Source organism: Mauremys mutica, chromosome 15 (assembly GCF_020497125.1).
Source record: "Mauremys mutica isolate MM-2020 ecotype Southern chromosome 15, ASM2049712v1, whole genome shotgun sequence".
In the NCBI taxonomy this organism is placed as follows: domain Eukaryota; kingdom Metazoa; phylum Chordata; order Testudines; family Geoemydidae; genus Mauremys; species Mauremys mutica.
Genome location: NC_059086.1, coordinates 12862574 through 12881135, shown reverse-complemented (window position 1 = coordinate 12881135; position 18562 = coordinate 12862574). Strand labels below are relative to the sequence as shown.

General features: G+C 41.4%; 1 protein-coding gene across 1 annotated transcript in view; it reads right to left on the bottom strand.

The window, feature by feature from the left end:
- LOC123350517 (tripartite motif-containing protein 15-like) overlaps positions 1 to 18562 on the bottom strand; it is a 113610-nt gene that overhangs the window by 2753 nt on the left and 92295 nt on the right. Inside the window, exons 17-21 of the mRNA XM_044989133.1 lie at positions 17496 to 17516; positions 16626 to 16646; positions 12926 to 12946; positions 10271 to 10291; positions 3040 to 3060 (exon numbers count right to left, since the gene is read on the bottom strand). Coding sequence (XP_044845068.1) covers positions 3040 to 3060; positions 10271 to 10291; positions 12926 to 12946; positions 16626 to 16646; positions 17496 to 17516 — 105 coding nt within the window. The remainder of the gene's footprint in view (positions 1 to 3039; positions 3061 to 10270; positions 10292 to 12925; positions 12947 to 16625; positions 16647 to 17495; positions 17517 to 18562) is intronic.

The window sequence follows — 18562 nt, the reverse complement described above, 5'->3', positions numbered from 1 at the left end:
ATGTCTCTCCATACTCCCCTGTAGCCAAGGGTCAACTGAAAAGGAGAAAAATGCTCTGCAGACTCGCCAGTCTGCCGCGAGGTGGAGCACCTTTGTTCGGTCCCTGCATGGCTCACGTAGGGCCTTGCCTTGGAACCAGATCTGACAATCCTCTGCAGACTTGATTGCAGTCACCCCACAGGACTTGCACCTCTTCCTGGCTCAGGGGCTTCTGGGAACCCCGCAAGCTGGGCCAGTTATGGTGGGTTTCAAGGCAGTAGAGGGGATTTCTGGGAGCCCACAGCTTGGGCCCTCCAATCTACCCCACACTTCCCCTTGCTGAGTCTCTGTGCCTGTCTCTGCTCCTTCACGGCGAGCCCTGAACCCCCAGCCCCTCCTTGCAACCCTTGTCTCTGGTGGTGGTTTCTCTCCCCTCCATGGGGCTCAGCCTGGCTAGGTTTGTCCCTGTGTCATGGTGAGGTCCTGCCCCTTCACAGTCCCTGACCCCTCCTGACTTAACCCAACCCCATTCACCAGCCCCACCCACTCACCACCCCTGGCTCTGCCCACTCATCACCTTTCATGCTGCCTTGCTCACTGCCCCTCACCCTGCTCACCAGCCCCACTCCCTCAGCAACCTTGGCTTCATCCCTTCACCACCCCTTAGCCAGGCTCCTTGCCCCATCCTCCCCACTACGCTTTACCCCCTCCCTCTTTGACCCCTCACTGCCACTCACCCTGGCCACACTGCCCCTCGACCCACCATCTTCATTGGCCCTGCCCCCCTCACCACCCATCTTCCGGACTCCATCACCACCCCTTGACCCATGCCTGCAGTCCTGTCTCTGGTGCTGGGTTCACTGACCTACACAGGGCTGGGTCTGTCATTGTGTCATGGAAGTTTTCTTCTCTCAGCGCTGACCCTCGCCAGCTCACTTGGCCACTCCCCACTCTTTCATGTGTCTCTTTTCTCCCTCACCTTCCTCCCAGCTCCTCTCCCCTGCAGCTGCTCTCACTGTCTCCTTCCCCAGCATACACAGAGACTTGAACCTGAGCTGGGCTCCCTGATTGGCCTGGCTGCCTGGTCAATCAGACTGACTTGGGCTGTGGGATACTTCAGAGTGGCCCTGTTCCAGAGCTCTCTGATTGGCCAGAGGTCCTCTCAATACCAGGGTCCTGACTCCTCCTTGGCCCCTTTACTCTCTCCTGCCATGGGGAGAGGCTAGCCAAACAAATCTACCAAGTTTTAGTGAGGGACCAACTGTCCCCTTACAGCAACATATCACTTTTAGGCTCCTAGCCATGCAATGGAATTTACAAGGCCTCAGTTAGGTGCCAGCCTCCCTATTCACTGTATGGTGTAGCTTGTAGTTAATAAATTAATCTATTATATGATAGTGATGGGTTAATCAATATTGCAAGGTTTAAAGCTGAAATGCAAGAAACCTACAGGCTTAGGCCTATAATATATTTAGTTTAGCCAACTTAGGCCTTAGGACTTAGGATAAGTCATATTATAAAAATATGAGCAGAAGTAAGTTAATAAGAAATCTGTTGAATTTGTGTATGTTTCTATGCTGATTTTTATTAAAATAACTGATGAGTTTGGATAATAATGTCTGAGGAAACCACAAACTAACTGCTAGTATCTAGGGTGTAATGTTAGAGACATCCTTAAGGTATCCACGTTACTATGGTGATCAAGTGGCATAAATATTAACAAGTTAAAAGAAGAAATATCCATGTGGCCTATCAGGTGAAGAGTCTGGGCTAGAGGGAGGTGCCTAAGATGTATCTCACAAGAAAAGCAGCAGTGTGTGCCTATGTGCACATAAAATGGCTGGGGAGGAGGACAACCTCCCTTTTAACCTTTAACCCAGTGCTTACAGCACTCACCCAGAATGGGGGAGACCTAGTTCTCACCCTCTGCCTGAAGTACAGTAGGGATTAGAACTTGACTTTCCCACCTCCAAATCCTAATCACTGGGTTGAAGGTTATAAGGGAGGTCCAGAGTGTTGTATCCTGGGGGTAACGGTTTTAGGAAGAAATCACTGGAGACACAGAGAGCTGTACACCTTACAACCAGCCATTTATTGCCACACACTGAACTAAACAAGAACCAGCCAAAACTGGCTGGGCTATCCCCTAATAATCTAACTCAGTTGCCATAGCAAGAATAAGATTCTATTACTACAGCAACCAAATAAAGAACACTCAGTGACACTTTGGGTGGGGATGGGAGTAATGAAGTGTTGTTTCCATCCTACCCTTCAATTATGAGCTGGCTCCTCAGTGGGATATTCCCACTGTGCAGAATACACCATCTTAAAGGATTCTCTAAACTGTTACCATTACCAGCAAATCCCATGGCAAATACAGAAGGCATGCAGTATTGATGCCAAGCCATGCCCCCTTTTTCCTGGTCAAACACCTTGCACTAGGCCAGATATAGGAGCAAGTATAGTGCTTGTAACCGTACAAAGATTCCCTAGTGCAAGAGGAAATCGCTAGAGCTCAGTTCCATTGATCTTTGTGGACATTTGTGCAGTTAGAGCAGCATGAAGAAGCTATAATGTGGATCAGAATCTGACTTTTTTTTTTAATTCAAAGAGCTACTATTCCACAGTCACATGCAACATTTAAAACAGATATAATTTTATCAACTCAAAATGATTTCCCCAATGACTAACACACACCATATCCTGTCATGAGAAAAATTATCTCATAGAAAATTTCTGCTAGCCTCCTAGAAACACTCAATGATAAAATTAACAGAACAGGAGGCATAGCATTATGGAATGTCCATAATTTCCAGTGATTCTGGAAAATCTGTCCTTCAATTTTAAACCACCGAGGAAATAAATACAATTATTCTAGGGCAATAAATCAATGTGGTGTCAGAGAAACTCGTCACAATTCCCTTATGGGGTTTAAAAGAAACCTGCGGAGTAATTAATTCTCCTTGAATTGAGCAAAGGCAATGAAATGAAAAAAATTCTGTTTTCATTTAAGAACATTCTTCTGAAGGATAGTAGCAGTTGCGAAATCAAAGAACTTACCAAGTTCATCCTGGAGTTGGTCTGCAAAAGAGCAGTACAATTTCCATTAGAAATTGGTGAACAACCAGTCATCAGCTGCCAGTTTTCTCTTTCCTACAAACCACAGCTGATCCATCACCCAGATCTAGTAATAATTCAGAATCTTGCATTCCATAACTAACCAAAAAAAAGGCTTTGTGCTCACAAATAACTGCAGACTCAACCAATGACTCCTTTTTACCAATTCCCATCTCCCAGCCACCCATTACCACACACCTTATCGGCTACAGCTTAAAACCTCAGTGTCTTGAAGAGACTACTGTGGTACCAACAAATACAAGTAAATGGTGTTAAGTCTGATTTCTATTAAACTAAAGAATGAAAATAAACCTACAGTTTTCTTTCTCAAACTTCTCTGAAATAACAAAAATAAAATGTATTTCAAAATAATACAAGTCTCTCGATATGCTATTTGTGCTGTAGCATCCAAATGTAAAGTAATGGACAGATTCCCTCCACTCCTGTACGTCCTATGGGACATTCAGACAGATTCTAGCTACATTTTTATATTTACATTTCATTTAATCTCATTGTTATATGATCTTATAGGCTGAGAAATGAGATGACTAAAACAGAGACTGGGAAAGAGAACCTGGCATATAGATAGCAAGACTAAAGGGAAATGATGAAAGAAACTTTGGAATGTGAGGGGGGAAAAAAGTAGAAAAAAATAATAATTATTTAAACTAAGTAAAATGGAAAGACATTTTCAGAGTCTAAGATGAGCTCCCTTTTGCTGTTGCACATCTCAAAGTATATTTTCCATAGTGTACACAGATTGTTAGTGTGTAATTTTGAGAACCTGTATCTCCTGTTAACTAATTTGGAGTTGTGGGAGCTCACTCTTCTGAAAATCAGGGGAAAGCTCTCTGAAGTGGGAGATGCCCAACAAATGGTAACTATAACCAAAAATGTTATCCCTAGGCAGTAAAAGACATTTCTGAGCTAAGAGAGGAGGGAGGGATAATACAAATTCCAAGAAATAAATTACATTATTTTCAGTTGTAGATGTTTTCTCATATTTTTTTTCTTTCTGTTTCTTTCTGCTTTTGTTTGTTTCATTTTATTTTATTTGGGTGAAATCAATGGGCAATCCTATACCTACCATATTTTTCCCTCAGACAAACAAATCAATGTTTCAGCATTCACAAATAGGCTACACTCAGCCTCAGTTAAGCACAAAAATAGCTCCTATGGACAGGCTAGTGAAGGGAGGGGGTGGTTTTCTGCCTGTGTTCTGGTGCCTGTTGGGGGTTTGTTTTACTGTAGGTGGTGGTGGTTTACTTTAGTTTGTGTTTCCTGGACTAACAGGTTTTAGGTGGGAAGGCTATGACCGATACAGAGGCAGCAGTGAAAGACACAATGAGGATGACTGGATGTGGAAGCTGCGGCATGTTCATGATCCTGGGAGGGGGTACCTGAAAAGAGTTTTGTCTGCATGAAGTGCCGCCTGATAGAACTGATGGAAGAAAAGATCCGAGGACTGGAGATGCAGGTGGAAACTCTGAGTTTAGAAGAGGATTCGAATGGATGATGGAGCAAAGACATGAAGGGAAAAGTTCAGACTTGCAGATGGAAGCAGGACCAAAGAATTCTGAGGGGAGACTGCTGGGTGAGGAAAGTGGATGGTGGAAGCATATGACTAAGAGAACCAGGCAGAGGAAAAGACGGGCCAGTGAAGGAGAAATAGAACTCAGGAACAGGTTTACAGAGTTGGAAAATGAAGAAGGGGCACAGCAGGTGGTTGCTGAAGGTGAGAGGGCAAGGAAGAAGAGAAGAGCAGCTAGTCCTATAGGAATAGGAGAAGAGTCAATGGAGACAATACCAAATATGAGCCCCAGGAGGTTATGGGATGGTTGCGGACAATTGCAAGGGACCATAGAAATTGAAAGGACTTGAAGCCAGGGGGGAACAGGGGATAGACTGGAGATTCACACTGTCACCGGGAAAAGGCAGGTCTACTTGATTGAGGACTCCTTACTGAGAAGAATAGACAGGCCTGTAACTAGAACTGATCCAGAGAACAGAAGGGTGTGTTGTCTGCCGGGTGCTAAAATACAGGATGTGGACCTGAGGCTGAAAAGGATCCTAATGGGAGCAGGAAAGAATTTGCTGTTTGTCCTTCATGTGGGAACAAATGATACGGCTAGATTCTTGCTGGAATGTATCAAGGGAGACTATGCCAGACTGGGGAAGACGCTTAAGGAAATCGAGGCTCAGGTGATCTTCAGTGGGATTCTGCCTGTTCCTAGAGAAGGGCAACAAAGGGGTGACAAGATTATGGTTATCAACAGATGGCTCAGACGGTGGTGCTATAAGGAGGGCTTTGGGAAGTATGACCACTGGGAAGCATTCATGGACAGAGGACTGTACTCTCGGGATGGACTTCACCTGAGTAAGGAGGGAAATAGACTTCTAGGATGGAGGCTGCAACAACTGATTAAGAGAGCTTTAAACTAGGAATTCAGGGAAGATGTCCAAGTAATCTCCATGCGGGAATTTAACATTGAGAGGGAAGAAAACAAAATAAGAAAGGATACAGTCATGGGTAGGAGAATGGACATAAGGAGGAAGGGTAGTGTAGGTAATCGGGTAAAGAATGTCAGTGAAGCCAAACAGCAAAAATTAAGATGTTTGTACACTAATGCGAGGAGCCCAGGTAACAAAATGGAAGAACTAGAGCTACTTGTACAGGAAGTGAAACCGGATATTATAGGGATAACAGAAACATGGTGGAATAGTAATCATTACTGGAGTACAGGTATTGAAGGCTATGTGCTGTTTAGGAAAGACAGAAATAAAGGCAAAGGTGGTGGAGTAGCATTGTATATCAATGATGAGGTAAACTGTAAAGAAATAAGAAGTGATGGAATGGATAAGACAGAGTCTGTCTGGGCAAAAATCACATTGGGAAAGAAAACTACTAGAGCTTCCCCTGAAATAGTGCTTGGGGTGTGCTACAGACCGCCGGGATCTGATTTGGATATGGATAGAGACCTCTTTAATGTTTTTAATGAAGTAAACACTAATGGGAATTGTGTGATCATAGGAGACTTAAACTTCCCAGATATAGACTGGAGGACAAATGCTAGTAGTAATAATAGGGCTCAGATTTTTCTGGATGTGATAACTGATGGATTTCTTCATCAAGTAGTTGAAGAACCAACAAGAGGGGATGCCATTTTAGATTTGGTTTGGTGAGTAGTGAGGACCTCATAGAAGACATTGTTGTAGGGGGACAACTTTAGTTCGAGCGATCATGAGCTAATTCAGTTCAAACTAAATGGAAGGATAAACAAAAATAGATCTGGGACTAGGGTTTTTTATTTCAAAAGGGCTAACTTTAAAGAATTAAGGAAAATAGGGAAGTGGATTGGACTGAAGAACTTGTGGATCTAAAGGCAGAGGAGGCCTGGATTTACTTTAAGTCAAAGTTGCAGAAACTATCAGAAGCCTGCATCCCAAGAAAGGGGGAAAAAATCATAGGCAGGAGTTGTAGACGAAGCTGGATGAGCAAACATCTCAGAGGTGATTAAGAAAAAACAGAAAGCCTTCAAGGAGTGGAAGATGGGAGGGATTAGCAAGGAAAGCTACCTTATTGAGGTCAGAACATGTAGGGATAAAGTGAGAAAGGCCAAAAGCCATGTAGAGTTGGACCTTGCAAAGGGAATTAAAACCAATAGTAAAAGGTTCTATAGCCATATAAATAAGAAGAAAAAAAAGAAAGAAGAAGTGGGACCGCTAAACACTGAGGATGGAATGGAGGTTAAGGATAATCTAGGCATGGCCCAATATCTAAACAAATACTTTGCCTTAGTCTTTAATGAGGCTAATGAGGAGCTTAGGGATAATGGTAGGATGACAAATAGGAATGAGGATATGGAGGTAGATATTACCACATCCAAGGTAGAAGCCAAACTCAAACAGCTTAATGGGATGAAAACAGAGGGCCCAGATAATCTTCATCCAAGAATATTAAAGGAACTGGCACATGAAATTGCAAGCCCATTAACAAGAATTTTTAATGAATCAGTAAACTCAGGGGTTATACCGTACGGCTGGAGAATTGCTAACATAGTTCCTATTTTAAGAAAGTGAAAAAAGGTGATCCAAGTAACTATAGGCCTGTTAGTTTAACATCTGTAGTATGCAAGGTCTTGGAAAACATTCTGAAGGCGAAAGTAGTTAAGGACATTGAGGTCAATGGTAATTGGGACAAAATACAACATGGTTTTACAAAAGGTAGATCATGCCAAACCAACCTGATCTCCTTCTTTGAGAAGGTAATAGATTTTTTTTAGACAAAGGAAATGCAGAAGATCTAATATACCTCGATTTCAGTAAGGCATTTGATACGGTTCCACATGAGGAATTATTAGTTAAATTGGAAAAGGTGGGGATCAATAAGAAAATTGAAAGATGGATAAGGAACTGATTAAAGGGGAGACTACAACGGGTCATACTGAAAGGTGAACTGTCAGGCTGGAAGGAGGTTACTAGTGGAGTTCCTCAGGGATTGGTTTTGGGACCAATCTTATATAATCTTTTTATTACTCACCTTGGCACAAAAAGTGGGAATGTGCTAATAAAGTTTGTGGATGACACAAAGCTGGGAGTTATTGCTAACACAGAGAAGGAGCGGGATATCATACAGGAAGATCTGGATGACCTTGTAAACTGGAGTAATAGTAATAGGATGAAATTTAATAGTGAAAAGTGCAAGGTCATGCATTTAGGGATTAATAACAAGAATTATTGTTATAAGCTGGGGACGCATCAATTGGAAGTAACAGAAGAGGAGAAGGACCATGGAGTATTGGTTGATCACAGGATGACTATGAGCCACCAATGTGATATGGCCATGAAAAAAGCTAATGCGGTTTTAGGATGCATCAGGCGAGGTATTTCCAGTAAAGATAAGGAGGTGTTAGTACCATAGCAGTGGTGAGTCCTCATCTGGAATACTGTGTGCAGTTTTGGTCTCCCATGCTTAAGAAGGATGAATTCAAACTGGAACAGGTACAGAGAAGGGCTACTAGGACGATCCGAGGAAAGAAAAACCTGTCTTATGAAAGGAGACTCAAAGAGCTTGGCTTGTTTAGCCTAACCAAAAGAAGGCTGAGGGGAGATATGATTGCTCCTTATAAATATATCAGAGGGATAAATATTAGGGAAGGAGAGGAATTATTTAAGCTTAGTACCAATGTGGACACAAGAACAAAAGGATATAAACTAGACACTAGGAAGTTTAGACTTGAAATTAGACGAAGGTTTCTAACCATTAGAGGAGTGAAGTTCTGGAACAGCCTTTCAAGGGGAGTAGTGAGTGCAAAAGACATATCTGGCTTCAAGACTAAGCTTGGTAAGTTTATGGAGGGGATGGTATGATGGGATAGCCTAATTTTGGCAATTAATTGATCTTTGATTATTAGCAGGTAAATAGGCCCAATGGTCTATGATGGGATGTTAGATGGGTTGGGATCTGAGTTACTACAGAGAATTCTTTCCTGGGTGCTGGCTGGTGAGTCTTGCCCACATGCTCAGGGTTTAACTGATCGCCATATTTGGGGTCGGGAAGGAATTTTCCTCCAGGGCAGATTGGCAGAGGCCCTGGAGGTTTTTTGCCTTCCTCTGCAGCATGAGGCACGGGTCACTTGCTGGAGGATTCTCTGCACCTTGAGGTCTTTAAACCACAATTTGAGGACTTCAATAACTCAGACACAGGTTAGGGGTTTGTTACAGAAGTGGGTGGGTGAGATTCTGTGACCTGCATTGTGCAGGAGGTCAGACTAGATGACTATAATGGTCCCTTCTGACCTTAAGTCTATGAATCTATGAAATTAGTGGGGCTGCTTTTAGGGTTACTTGGAACAAAATTGTTCTGTTCTTCAAAAATGGACAAATGATGTAATTGCTCTTCTCAGCTCTAAATCCTCTTATATACACAGAAAAAACAACTCTAACCAGGAACACTGGTTACAGCACTCACTCAGGATATGGGCAACCCACTTCTCACTGTATGCCTGTGGTGAATCATAAATTTGAATTTAGGTTTCCTACCTCTCACCTGAGTGCCCTAATCACTGTGCTCGAGGTCATACTGGTGGTCCAGGGCTGTGGCTAAAGAACACTCAGTAAAACTTTGTGGGTGGGGAGGAGGAGTAATGAAAGGTTCTGTTTCCCTCCTATCCTCCAATTCTCAGCTTTCTCTGCAGTGGGATGTTCCAACTGTAACCAATACAACAGCTTGAAGGACCTTCTAAACTGTTTTGGTTACCAACAGATCCCTGGAGTAGTGCAGAAGACAGATTGTATGAATGTGGAGCCAAGCCCCCCTTTTTCTGGACAAACACCTTGCACTGGGCCAGGAGGAGGTGATATAGGAGTGTGTATAGTGCCTGTACACCAAACAAAGATTCCCTAGTGCTAGGGGAATCCCCTAGAGTTCAGATCCATTGATTTTGGGGGGACATTCATTTAGTTAGAGCAGCATGAAGAAGTTGCAATGTGGCTCAGAATCTGAGAGAAAGCATGTTTTTTATTCAAAGAGCTACTATTCCACAATAGAGAGCTACTCTTAAAATAGATATAATTTTATGAATTCCATGTGATTTCCCCAATTACTAACACAGACCATAACAGGAAAAAAATTACACTATAAAAATATTAACCTCATAGAAAATTTCTGCTAGCTTCCTACATACACGTTAAGACAAAATCAACAGAAGTGGAGGCATGGCATTATTGTATGTCTGTATAGTACAGTTATTTTGAAAATTACTCTTTCAATTTTAGACCAGAGAGACAATTAGGTGGGGAGGGATAGCTCAGTGGTTTGTACATTAGCCTGCTAAACCTAGGCTTATGAGTTCAATCCTTGAGGGGGCCACTTAGGGATCTACAGCAAAAATTCGTTCTGCTAGTGAAGGCAAGGGGATGGACTCAATGACCTTTCAAGGTCACTTCCAGTTCTAGGAGATTGGTATATCTCCAATTATTACCTAAAATAAATAAGAATATTCTAGCATGATTAATCAATTTTTTATGAGAGAAAGTCATCACAGTTCTGTTATGGGATTAAAAAAACCTGCTTGGATTGAGCAAAGGCAATGATATGAAAAAAATTATCTGCTTTGATTTATTAATATTATTCTGAAGGATAGTAGCAGGTGAGAAATCAAAGAGAACTTACGAAGTTTGGTCCGGAGTTGGTCTGTAAAAGAATAGTGTGATTTCCATTAGCAATTGGTGAACAGCCCTTTTCTTGCACATAACTGGAGACTTACCCCACACCGCAATTACTCCTCTTAACTAATTCTCATCTCCCAGCCACCCATTACCACTCACCTTATCAACTATAGCTTGAACCCCCAGTATCTTGAAGGAACTATTGTGGTACCAACAAATATTAATAATTTGTGCTCAGTCTGATATCTAATTCAAAAATGAAAATAAACCCACAGTTTTCTTTCTCAAACGTCTCTGAAATAACATACAAATGAAATGTATTTCAAAATAATACAAGTCTCTTGATATGCTATTTGTGCTGGAGCATCCAAATGTAAAGGAATGGACAGATTCCCTGCGCTCCTGTACTTCCTATGTGACATTCACTGTAGGTCTTCATAGCAGCTGGGAGATGTGATTTCCAGCTTGGGTGGATGCAACAACTCTGCTTCAGTTTCTTCATAAGAATAACAGTGACGCAACATCAGACAGTGGCAATGTCTTGGGCTATCTGCTCAGGTATGTACCCAGTGGGATGGGAGGCATTGTACGTGGGTGGTTAGCCTGAACTTCTGCCTCTGCCACTATGTCCACAATGCTCTTTTTAGCTCACTAGCTTGAGCAAGAAAATTGACAAGATACTGAATCCCCGTCTTCAGCTGTGTGGGGTTTTTCTTTTTCAAATTTAAAGAAATAGACAGCCATTCAAATCAAGGACAATTTTTTTGAGGTCAGTGAGATGAATACATTGATGGTTCTTAATTTCACACAGCCTGCTTTTTGTGTGAGTGAAACTGTTCACAAACCAATCCTCATTTTCCCATTATCTTCTGGAGATATAAAACATTAGAATCAAATCGGGCATGTTACAAATTTCAGCTGATAGTGATTACCACCACTTTTCTTTAGAGTGTGAATATGGTCACTAAGCAGTTAAAAATGAGGGGTAAGAAGCTGAAAACGCAAATTTAACTTGATGTAACTTGCTCTCCAGCACTATGAAATCCAATGAGAGTTCAATCCTTGAGGGGGCCATTTAAGGATTTGGGGATTTAGTTGGGGATTATTCCTACTTTGAGCAGGGGGTTGGGCTAGATGATCTCCTGAGGTCCCTTCCAACCCCGATATTCTATTATTCTAACTGTTTGAGGGATTACACAGCACAAAGTACACCAATGATGTGACCTGAAATGGGATGGAGCTATATCTATGTATATAATATCTTAAAAATGAAAAGATAGCCTTGAGAACAGATTCTATCTACATTTTTATATGGCATTCATTGTTATATGATCTCATAGGCTGAGAAATAAGATGACTAAAACAGAGACTGGGAAAGAGAACATGACACATCAATAGCAAGATTAAGGTGAATGATGAAAGAAACTTTGGAATGGTGAGAAAAAGTGAAAAAAAATGTAGAAAAAATTAACAATTATTTAAACTAAGTAAAATGGAAAGACCTGTTCAGAGTCTAAGATGAGCTCCCTTTTGCTGTTGCATATCTCAAAGTATATTTTCCATAGTGTACACAGATTGTTAGTGTGTAATTTGAGACTTCCTATGTCCAGACAACCTGTGTCTTTGGTTGACTTAATTTGGAGTTGTGGGAGCTCACTCTTCTGAAAATCAGGGGAAAGCTCTCTGACGTGGGAGATGCCCAACAAACGGTAAGTATAACAAAAAAAATGTTATCCCTAGGCAGTAAAAGACATTTCTGAGCTAAGAGGGGAGGGAGGGATAATACATATTCCAAGAAATAAATTACATTTTTTTCAGTTGTAGAGGTTTTCTCATTTTTTTTCTTTGTTTGTTTATACTTTTGTTTATTTCATTTTATTTTATTTGGGTGAAATCAATGGGCAATCCATACCTATCATAATTTTCCCTCAGACAAACAAATCAATGTTTCAGCATTCACAAATAGGCTACACTCAGCCTCAGATAAGCACAAATAGCTCCTATGGAAATTAGCAGAGATGGTCATAGGTTACTTGGAACAGAAATGTTCTTTTCTTAAAAAAATGGACAAAGGATGTAAATGCTCTTCTCAGCTCAAGATCCTCCACACACAGAAAAGCCACCTTTAACCAGGGACCCTGATTACAGCACTCACCCAGGATGTAGGCAACCCAGTTCTTACCCTATATCTGTAGTGGATCAGAGATTTGAACCTGGGTTTCCCACTTCTCACCTGAGTGCCCTAATCACTGGGCTCAAAGTTGTAATGGTGGTCCAGAGCTATGGCTAAAGAACACTCAGTGAAACTTTGTGTGTGGGGAGGAGGAATAATGAAACTCCTAGAGCTCAGATCCATTGATTTTGGGGGACATTTGTGAAGTTAGTGCAGCATGAAGAAGATTCAATGTGGCTCAGAATCTGACATAATAGAGTGCAACACTTAAAATAGATATAATTTTATCAACTCCAAATGATTTCCCCAATTACTAACACACACCATATCATGAAAAAAATACACTATGAAAATATTAACACCATAGGAAATTTCTGATAGCTTCCTACATACAGTCAAAGATAAAATCAACAGAAGAATTATCTGTTTTGATTTATAACATTATTCTGAAGGATAATGGCAGGTGAGAAATCAAAGAGAACTTACAAAGTTCGGTCTGGTGTTGGTCTACAAAAGAAAAGTGTGATTTCAATTACAAATTTGGGGAACAGGTGTTACTTTACTTCATTAAGGGAGCTGTCCCTGCAGACTTCCCCAATCATCAGCTGCCATTTTTCTCTTTCATCTCCTTTGCTACACGTAACACTTGAATCATTACCCAGATCTACTAACTACTCAGAGTCTTGCATTTCAGAACTACACAAAGCAAAGGCCCTGTGATCTCACAAAACTGGAGAACGAGCCCACACCCCACTGACTCCTCTTTACGCATGTTCTTCTCCCAACCACCCATTATCACAGAATGCTTATAGACAAAGGCTTAAACATTGAGTTTGTTTATGGTATTGTAGTGATACCCACAATCTACCTGTAATTTGTGCTCAGTCTGATTAACACTAAACTCAAAATGCAAAATAAACCTAATGTTCTGTTTCTTAAGCTTGTCAGAAATACATAAACATATTATTTTCTTTCAAAATAATGCAAGTCTTTCAATATGCAAAATATACTGTAGATCCCCAACTAAAGTAATGCATAGATACTATACACTCCTGTACTTCCTTTGTGACACTCAGGGTACTTCTACATAGAATCATAGAACCTTAGGGTTAGAATGGACTGCAAGGATCATCTAGTCTAACCTCAGCCACAATGCAGGATTGGTTATGTCTAAAGCATCCAAGAGAGATGGCTATCCAGTCTCCTTTTGAAAACTTCCAGTGAAGGAGCTTCCATGACTTTTTTGGGCATTTTATCCCATTGTCCTACTGTTCTTACAATTGTTTTCCATCTTTTATATGGTAGACTTAAGTGGCTAGGACCTAGGGGTTACAGTGGACGAGAAAATGGATGTGAGTCAACAGTGTGCCCTCGTTGCCAAGAAGACTAACGGCATTTTGGGCTGTATAAGTGGTAGCATTGCCAGGTGATCGAGGCCTCTATTCAGCATTGGTGAGGCCTCATCTGGAGTACTGTGTCCAGTTTTGGGCCCCACACTACAAGAAGGATGTGGAAAAATTGGAAAGAGTCCAGCGGAGGGTAACAAAAATGATTAGGGGGCTGGAGCATATGACTTAGGAAGAGAGGCTGAGGGAACTGGGATTGTTTAGTTCGCAGAAAAGAAGAATGAGGGGGGATTTGATAGCTGCTTTCAACTATCTGAAAGGGGGTTCCCAATAGGATAGATCTAGACTGTTCTCAGTGGCAGCAGATAACAGAACAAGTAGTAATGGTCTCAAGTTGCAGTGGGGGAGGTTTAGGTTGGATATTAGGAAAAACTTTTTCACTAGGAGAGTGGTGAATCACTGGAATGGGTTACCTATGGAGGTGGTGGAATTTCCTTCCTTAGAGGTTTTTAAGGTCAGGCTTGACAAAGCCCTGGCTGGGACGATTTATTTGGGGATTGGTCCTGCTTTGAGCAGGGGGTTAGATTAGATGACCTCCTGAGGTCCCTTCCAACCCTGATATTCTATGATTCTATGATTTGAAGACTGCTATCCTTTTCCCCCCTTCAGCTCCTCTTTTCCAAACTATACATACCCAGTTCCTTCACCCTTTGCTCCTATGGTTCGCATTCCATCCTTTTGATCATCTTTGTCTCTCGCCTCTGGATCCTTTCCAGTTTCTCTATCACCCTTTCTATATATGGGTGACCAAAATTAGACACAGAATTCCAACTGAGGCCTAACCAGTGTTGAGTAGAGTGCTACTGTTATCTCCCATGTCCAGCATGCTATGCCTCTGTTAATGCAACTAAAATTGCATTTGCTTTTTTTGCAAAAGCATTACGTTGCTGACTCATGATGAGGTTGTGATCCACCACAACTACCAAATCCTTCTCAGGAGTGCTGCTGCCAAGCTAGTTATCCCCCATTTCTGTATTCGTGCATTTGTTTTTTCTTTCTGAAGTGTAGCACTTTTCATTTGTCTTTGTTGAATTTCATTTTGTCGTCTATAGCCCAGTTTTCCAATTTATCCAGATCCCTCTGAATTTTAGCTCTGTCCTCCAAAGTGTTTGAAACCCTCCTAGCTTTGTGTCATCTACAAAGTTGATCAGTATGCTCTCTATTCGTACATCCACGTCTTTAATAAAGATGGTAAATAACACTGGACCCAGAACAGGTCCCTATGGAACCCGACTTGGGACCTCCTTCCATTCATTCCATTAATAGTTACACTTTGCGATTGTTTAACCAATTATTTTTCCACTTAATGGTAGTTTCACTGAACCCACATTTCTCCAGTTTACTTGTCAGAATATCATGTGGGAGTGTGTCAAAAGCCTTGCTAAAGTCCAGGTAGGTTATGTCCACCATGTTTCCCCTATCCACAAAACCAGTTACCCTTTCAAAGAAGAAATCAAACTGGTTTGGCATGATTTATTCTTGGTGCTAGTGATTACTCCTTCATCCTCCAGGTATTAGCAAATTAAATATTTTAAACATTGCTCTAGTATCTTCCCAGGTATCAATGTCAGGCTGACTGTTCTATAGTTACCCAGCTCTTCCTTTCCTCCCTTTTTAAAGATGGGTGCTACCTTGTCCCTTCTCCAGTTTTCTGGGACCTCTCCTGTCATCCATGAATTTACAAATATTATTGCCAGTGGCTTTGAGATTTCTTCAGCTAATTCCTTCAGCATCCTGGGGTGAGTAGCATCAGACCCTGCTGACTTGAGTTCATTCAAGTTAGTCAGAGTATCTCTGATGTATTCTTTACTTATCCTGATCTGCATTCCTTCCCCTTTATTGTCTATGGTAACTTCTCTAGTCACCAGGTCACATGTTATTTTTTGTGTGTGAAGATTGAAGAATAGTGCCACCTTCTTATAATTTTCTGTTACCAGCTCACTTCTTCATTGAGCAATGGACTCATACCATCCCTGAATTTCCCTTTTTTGTCTGACATATTTGAAACCCCCCTTCTTGTTGTTGCTAACATTTCTTGCCAGCTGTAACTCATTCCTTGCCTTGGCTTTTCTGATCTTGTCCCTACTCACTTGTGCTATTCCCATGTATACTTCTTGGGTGACACGCCCCTCCTTCCATTTCCTGTGTGTATCCCTTTTTGTTTTTAGACAGCTAAAAAGCTCCCTGTGCAGCCACATTGGTCTCCTTTGGCTCTTCTCTGAATCGCAATAGCTTGATACTGAGCCTCTGGTATTACATCATTTAGCAACTGCCAGTCCTCCTGTGACTCCTTTTCCTTCTAATTGGTCCCTGCCTGGGACCTTGACTACTATTTTTCCGAATTTGTTGAAATCTGCATAGTAGCTGGGAGGTATGATTTCCAGCTTCAGTGTACGTACACATGACAGGGCTGCTCGAGGTTGTGCCTAAAAACAGCGGTGTGCCTACAGTGACCCAGGGAAGTGAATGAGCCCTCTGACCAAGAACATACAATGGGGTTGGGCACCATTTTAATTGAGTGTCTAACCTGAGCCACTGCCTTCTCCATCATGCCCACACTTCAATTTTTAGTGAGCTTTATCAAGAAAGATAATTAGCTAATTACATGAATTCACTTTCTGGGTTGTGTGGGTTTTTCTTCGACACATTTAAAGAAAGAGCCATCTGAATCAGGGATTTTTTTTTAAGGACAGTGAGATGAATAATGTAATGGTTCTTAATTTCATCACAAAGTCTGCTTCTGTGTGAGTGAAATTGTTCACAAATCAATGGCAACTTACTCAATGTGTCCTGGAGATCACCTATGGGACAAGAACAAAGGTTAGAATCAAAGCAGCAATGTTTACAAATTCATCGAAAATGACTAACCCCCCTTTTCTGTGGAGTGTGAATATAGTTACTGAGCAGTTAAAAATTAAGTGTGAGAAGCTTAAAGCCCAAATTTAGCTTGATGTAATTTGCTCTGCAGCACTATGAAATCCAGAGTTAAGGCAAGTGTTTAAGACATGACCCAAGACAAAGTACACCAATTATTTGACCTACAGTGCAAGGGATATACATATCTGTATCTATATCTAGATTTTTATATTCCATTCATTGTTATATTGTGCCATAAGATGAGAAATGAGAGGACTAAAAGAGACTGGGAGAAAGAGAATATAGCACATAGAAAGATTAAAAGGGAATGATGAAGAAAATATTTGGAATGTGAGAACAAAAATTAAAAATGGTAGTAAACATTAACAGAAATATTATAATTAAGTAAAATGTAAAAGTTTATTCAGAGTCTAAGATGAGCTTCATTTTGCTGTTGCCCATCTACGAATTAAATTTTCAGTAGTGGCTACTGATTGTCAGTGTGTAATATGGGACCTTTTGTGTTCAGAGAACCTGTATCTCCTGTTGTATTAATCTGGAGTCATGAATGCTCAGAAGCTCTGAAAATGATGCCACACAGACTGAAGCTGGCAAGTACTAATGGAAAGTTAAAAAAAAATGTGATCCTTAGGCGGTAGGAGACATATGTGAGCTGAGGGTGAAGGAAGGAAGAAGGTAAAGTTCAAGAAATAAATATATTTTTTGCATAAATTTTCCCATATTTTATTTCTTTCATTTATGTGAAACTATGAGACAGCCCCATAAATACTTACAGTCTTTTCCCTGGGGTGTTTCTGTAAATCAATAGTTGAGAATTCAGAAAAGAGGTCAAACTCTCTCTTGAATAAGCACAAATAGCTCTGATGAAAGTCAGTGGATATGCACAGAGAATTAGTTGAAAAAGAATTGTTCTTTTCTTCAAAAATGGAGAAAGTATGTAACTGCTGTTCTCAGCTAAATGCCCTCCCACGTAGACACAGAAGGCATCTCCAATCAGGACTATTCATATTCTCAATGGAAAGCATAGTTCCTGCTCCTGTTTAGCACCCCTGTAATTGTTCAAAAGTGAATACAGTATGGTGGACCAAAGACTTCTCCACACCAGTCAGTGCAGCTGGGAAGGGCAAGAATTTGAGAACTCCCTGAACACCCTGTGTGACAGAAATTACCTTAGAATCATAGACGATTAGGTTTGGAAGGGACCTCAGGAGGTCATCTAGTCCAACCCCCTACTTAAATCAGGACCAATCCCCAACTAAATCATCCCAGCCAGGGCTTTGTCAAGCCTGACCTTAAAAACCTCTAAGGATGGAGATTCCATCACCTCCCTAGGTAACCCATTCCAGTGCTTCACCACCCTCCTAGTAAATAGCGTTTCCTAATATCCAACCTACACCTCCCTCACTGCAACTTGAGACTATTGCTTTTTGTTCTGTCATCTCCCACCACAGAGAACAGACGAGCTCCATCCTCTTTGAATCCCCCCTTCCAGTAGTTGAAGGCTGCTATCAAATCCCCCCTCACTCTTCTCTTCTGCAGACTAAACAAGTCCAGTTTCCTCAGCCTCTCCTCATAAGTCATGTGCCCCAGGCCTCTGATCATTTTCGTTGCCCTCTGCTGGACTCTCTCCAATTTGTCTACATCCTTTCTGTAGTGGGGGGACCAAAACTGGATGCAATACTCCAGATGTGGCCTCACAAGTGCCGAATAGAGGGGAATAATCACTTCTTTTGATCCGCTGGCAATGCTCCTAATAATGCAGCCCAATATGCCGTTAGCCTTCTGAGCAACAAGGGCACATTGCAATTAACAATAAACCTTAGCAATTAATAATGATAAA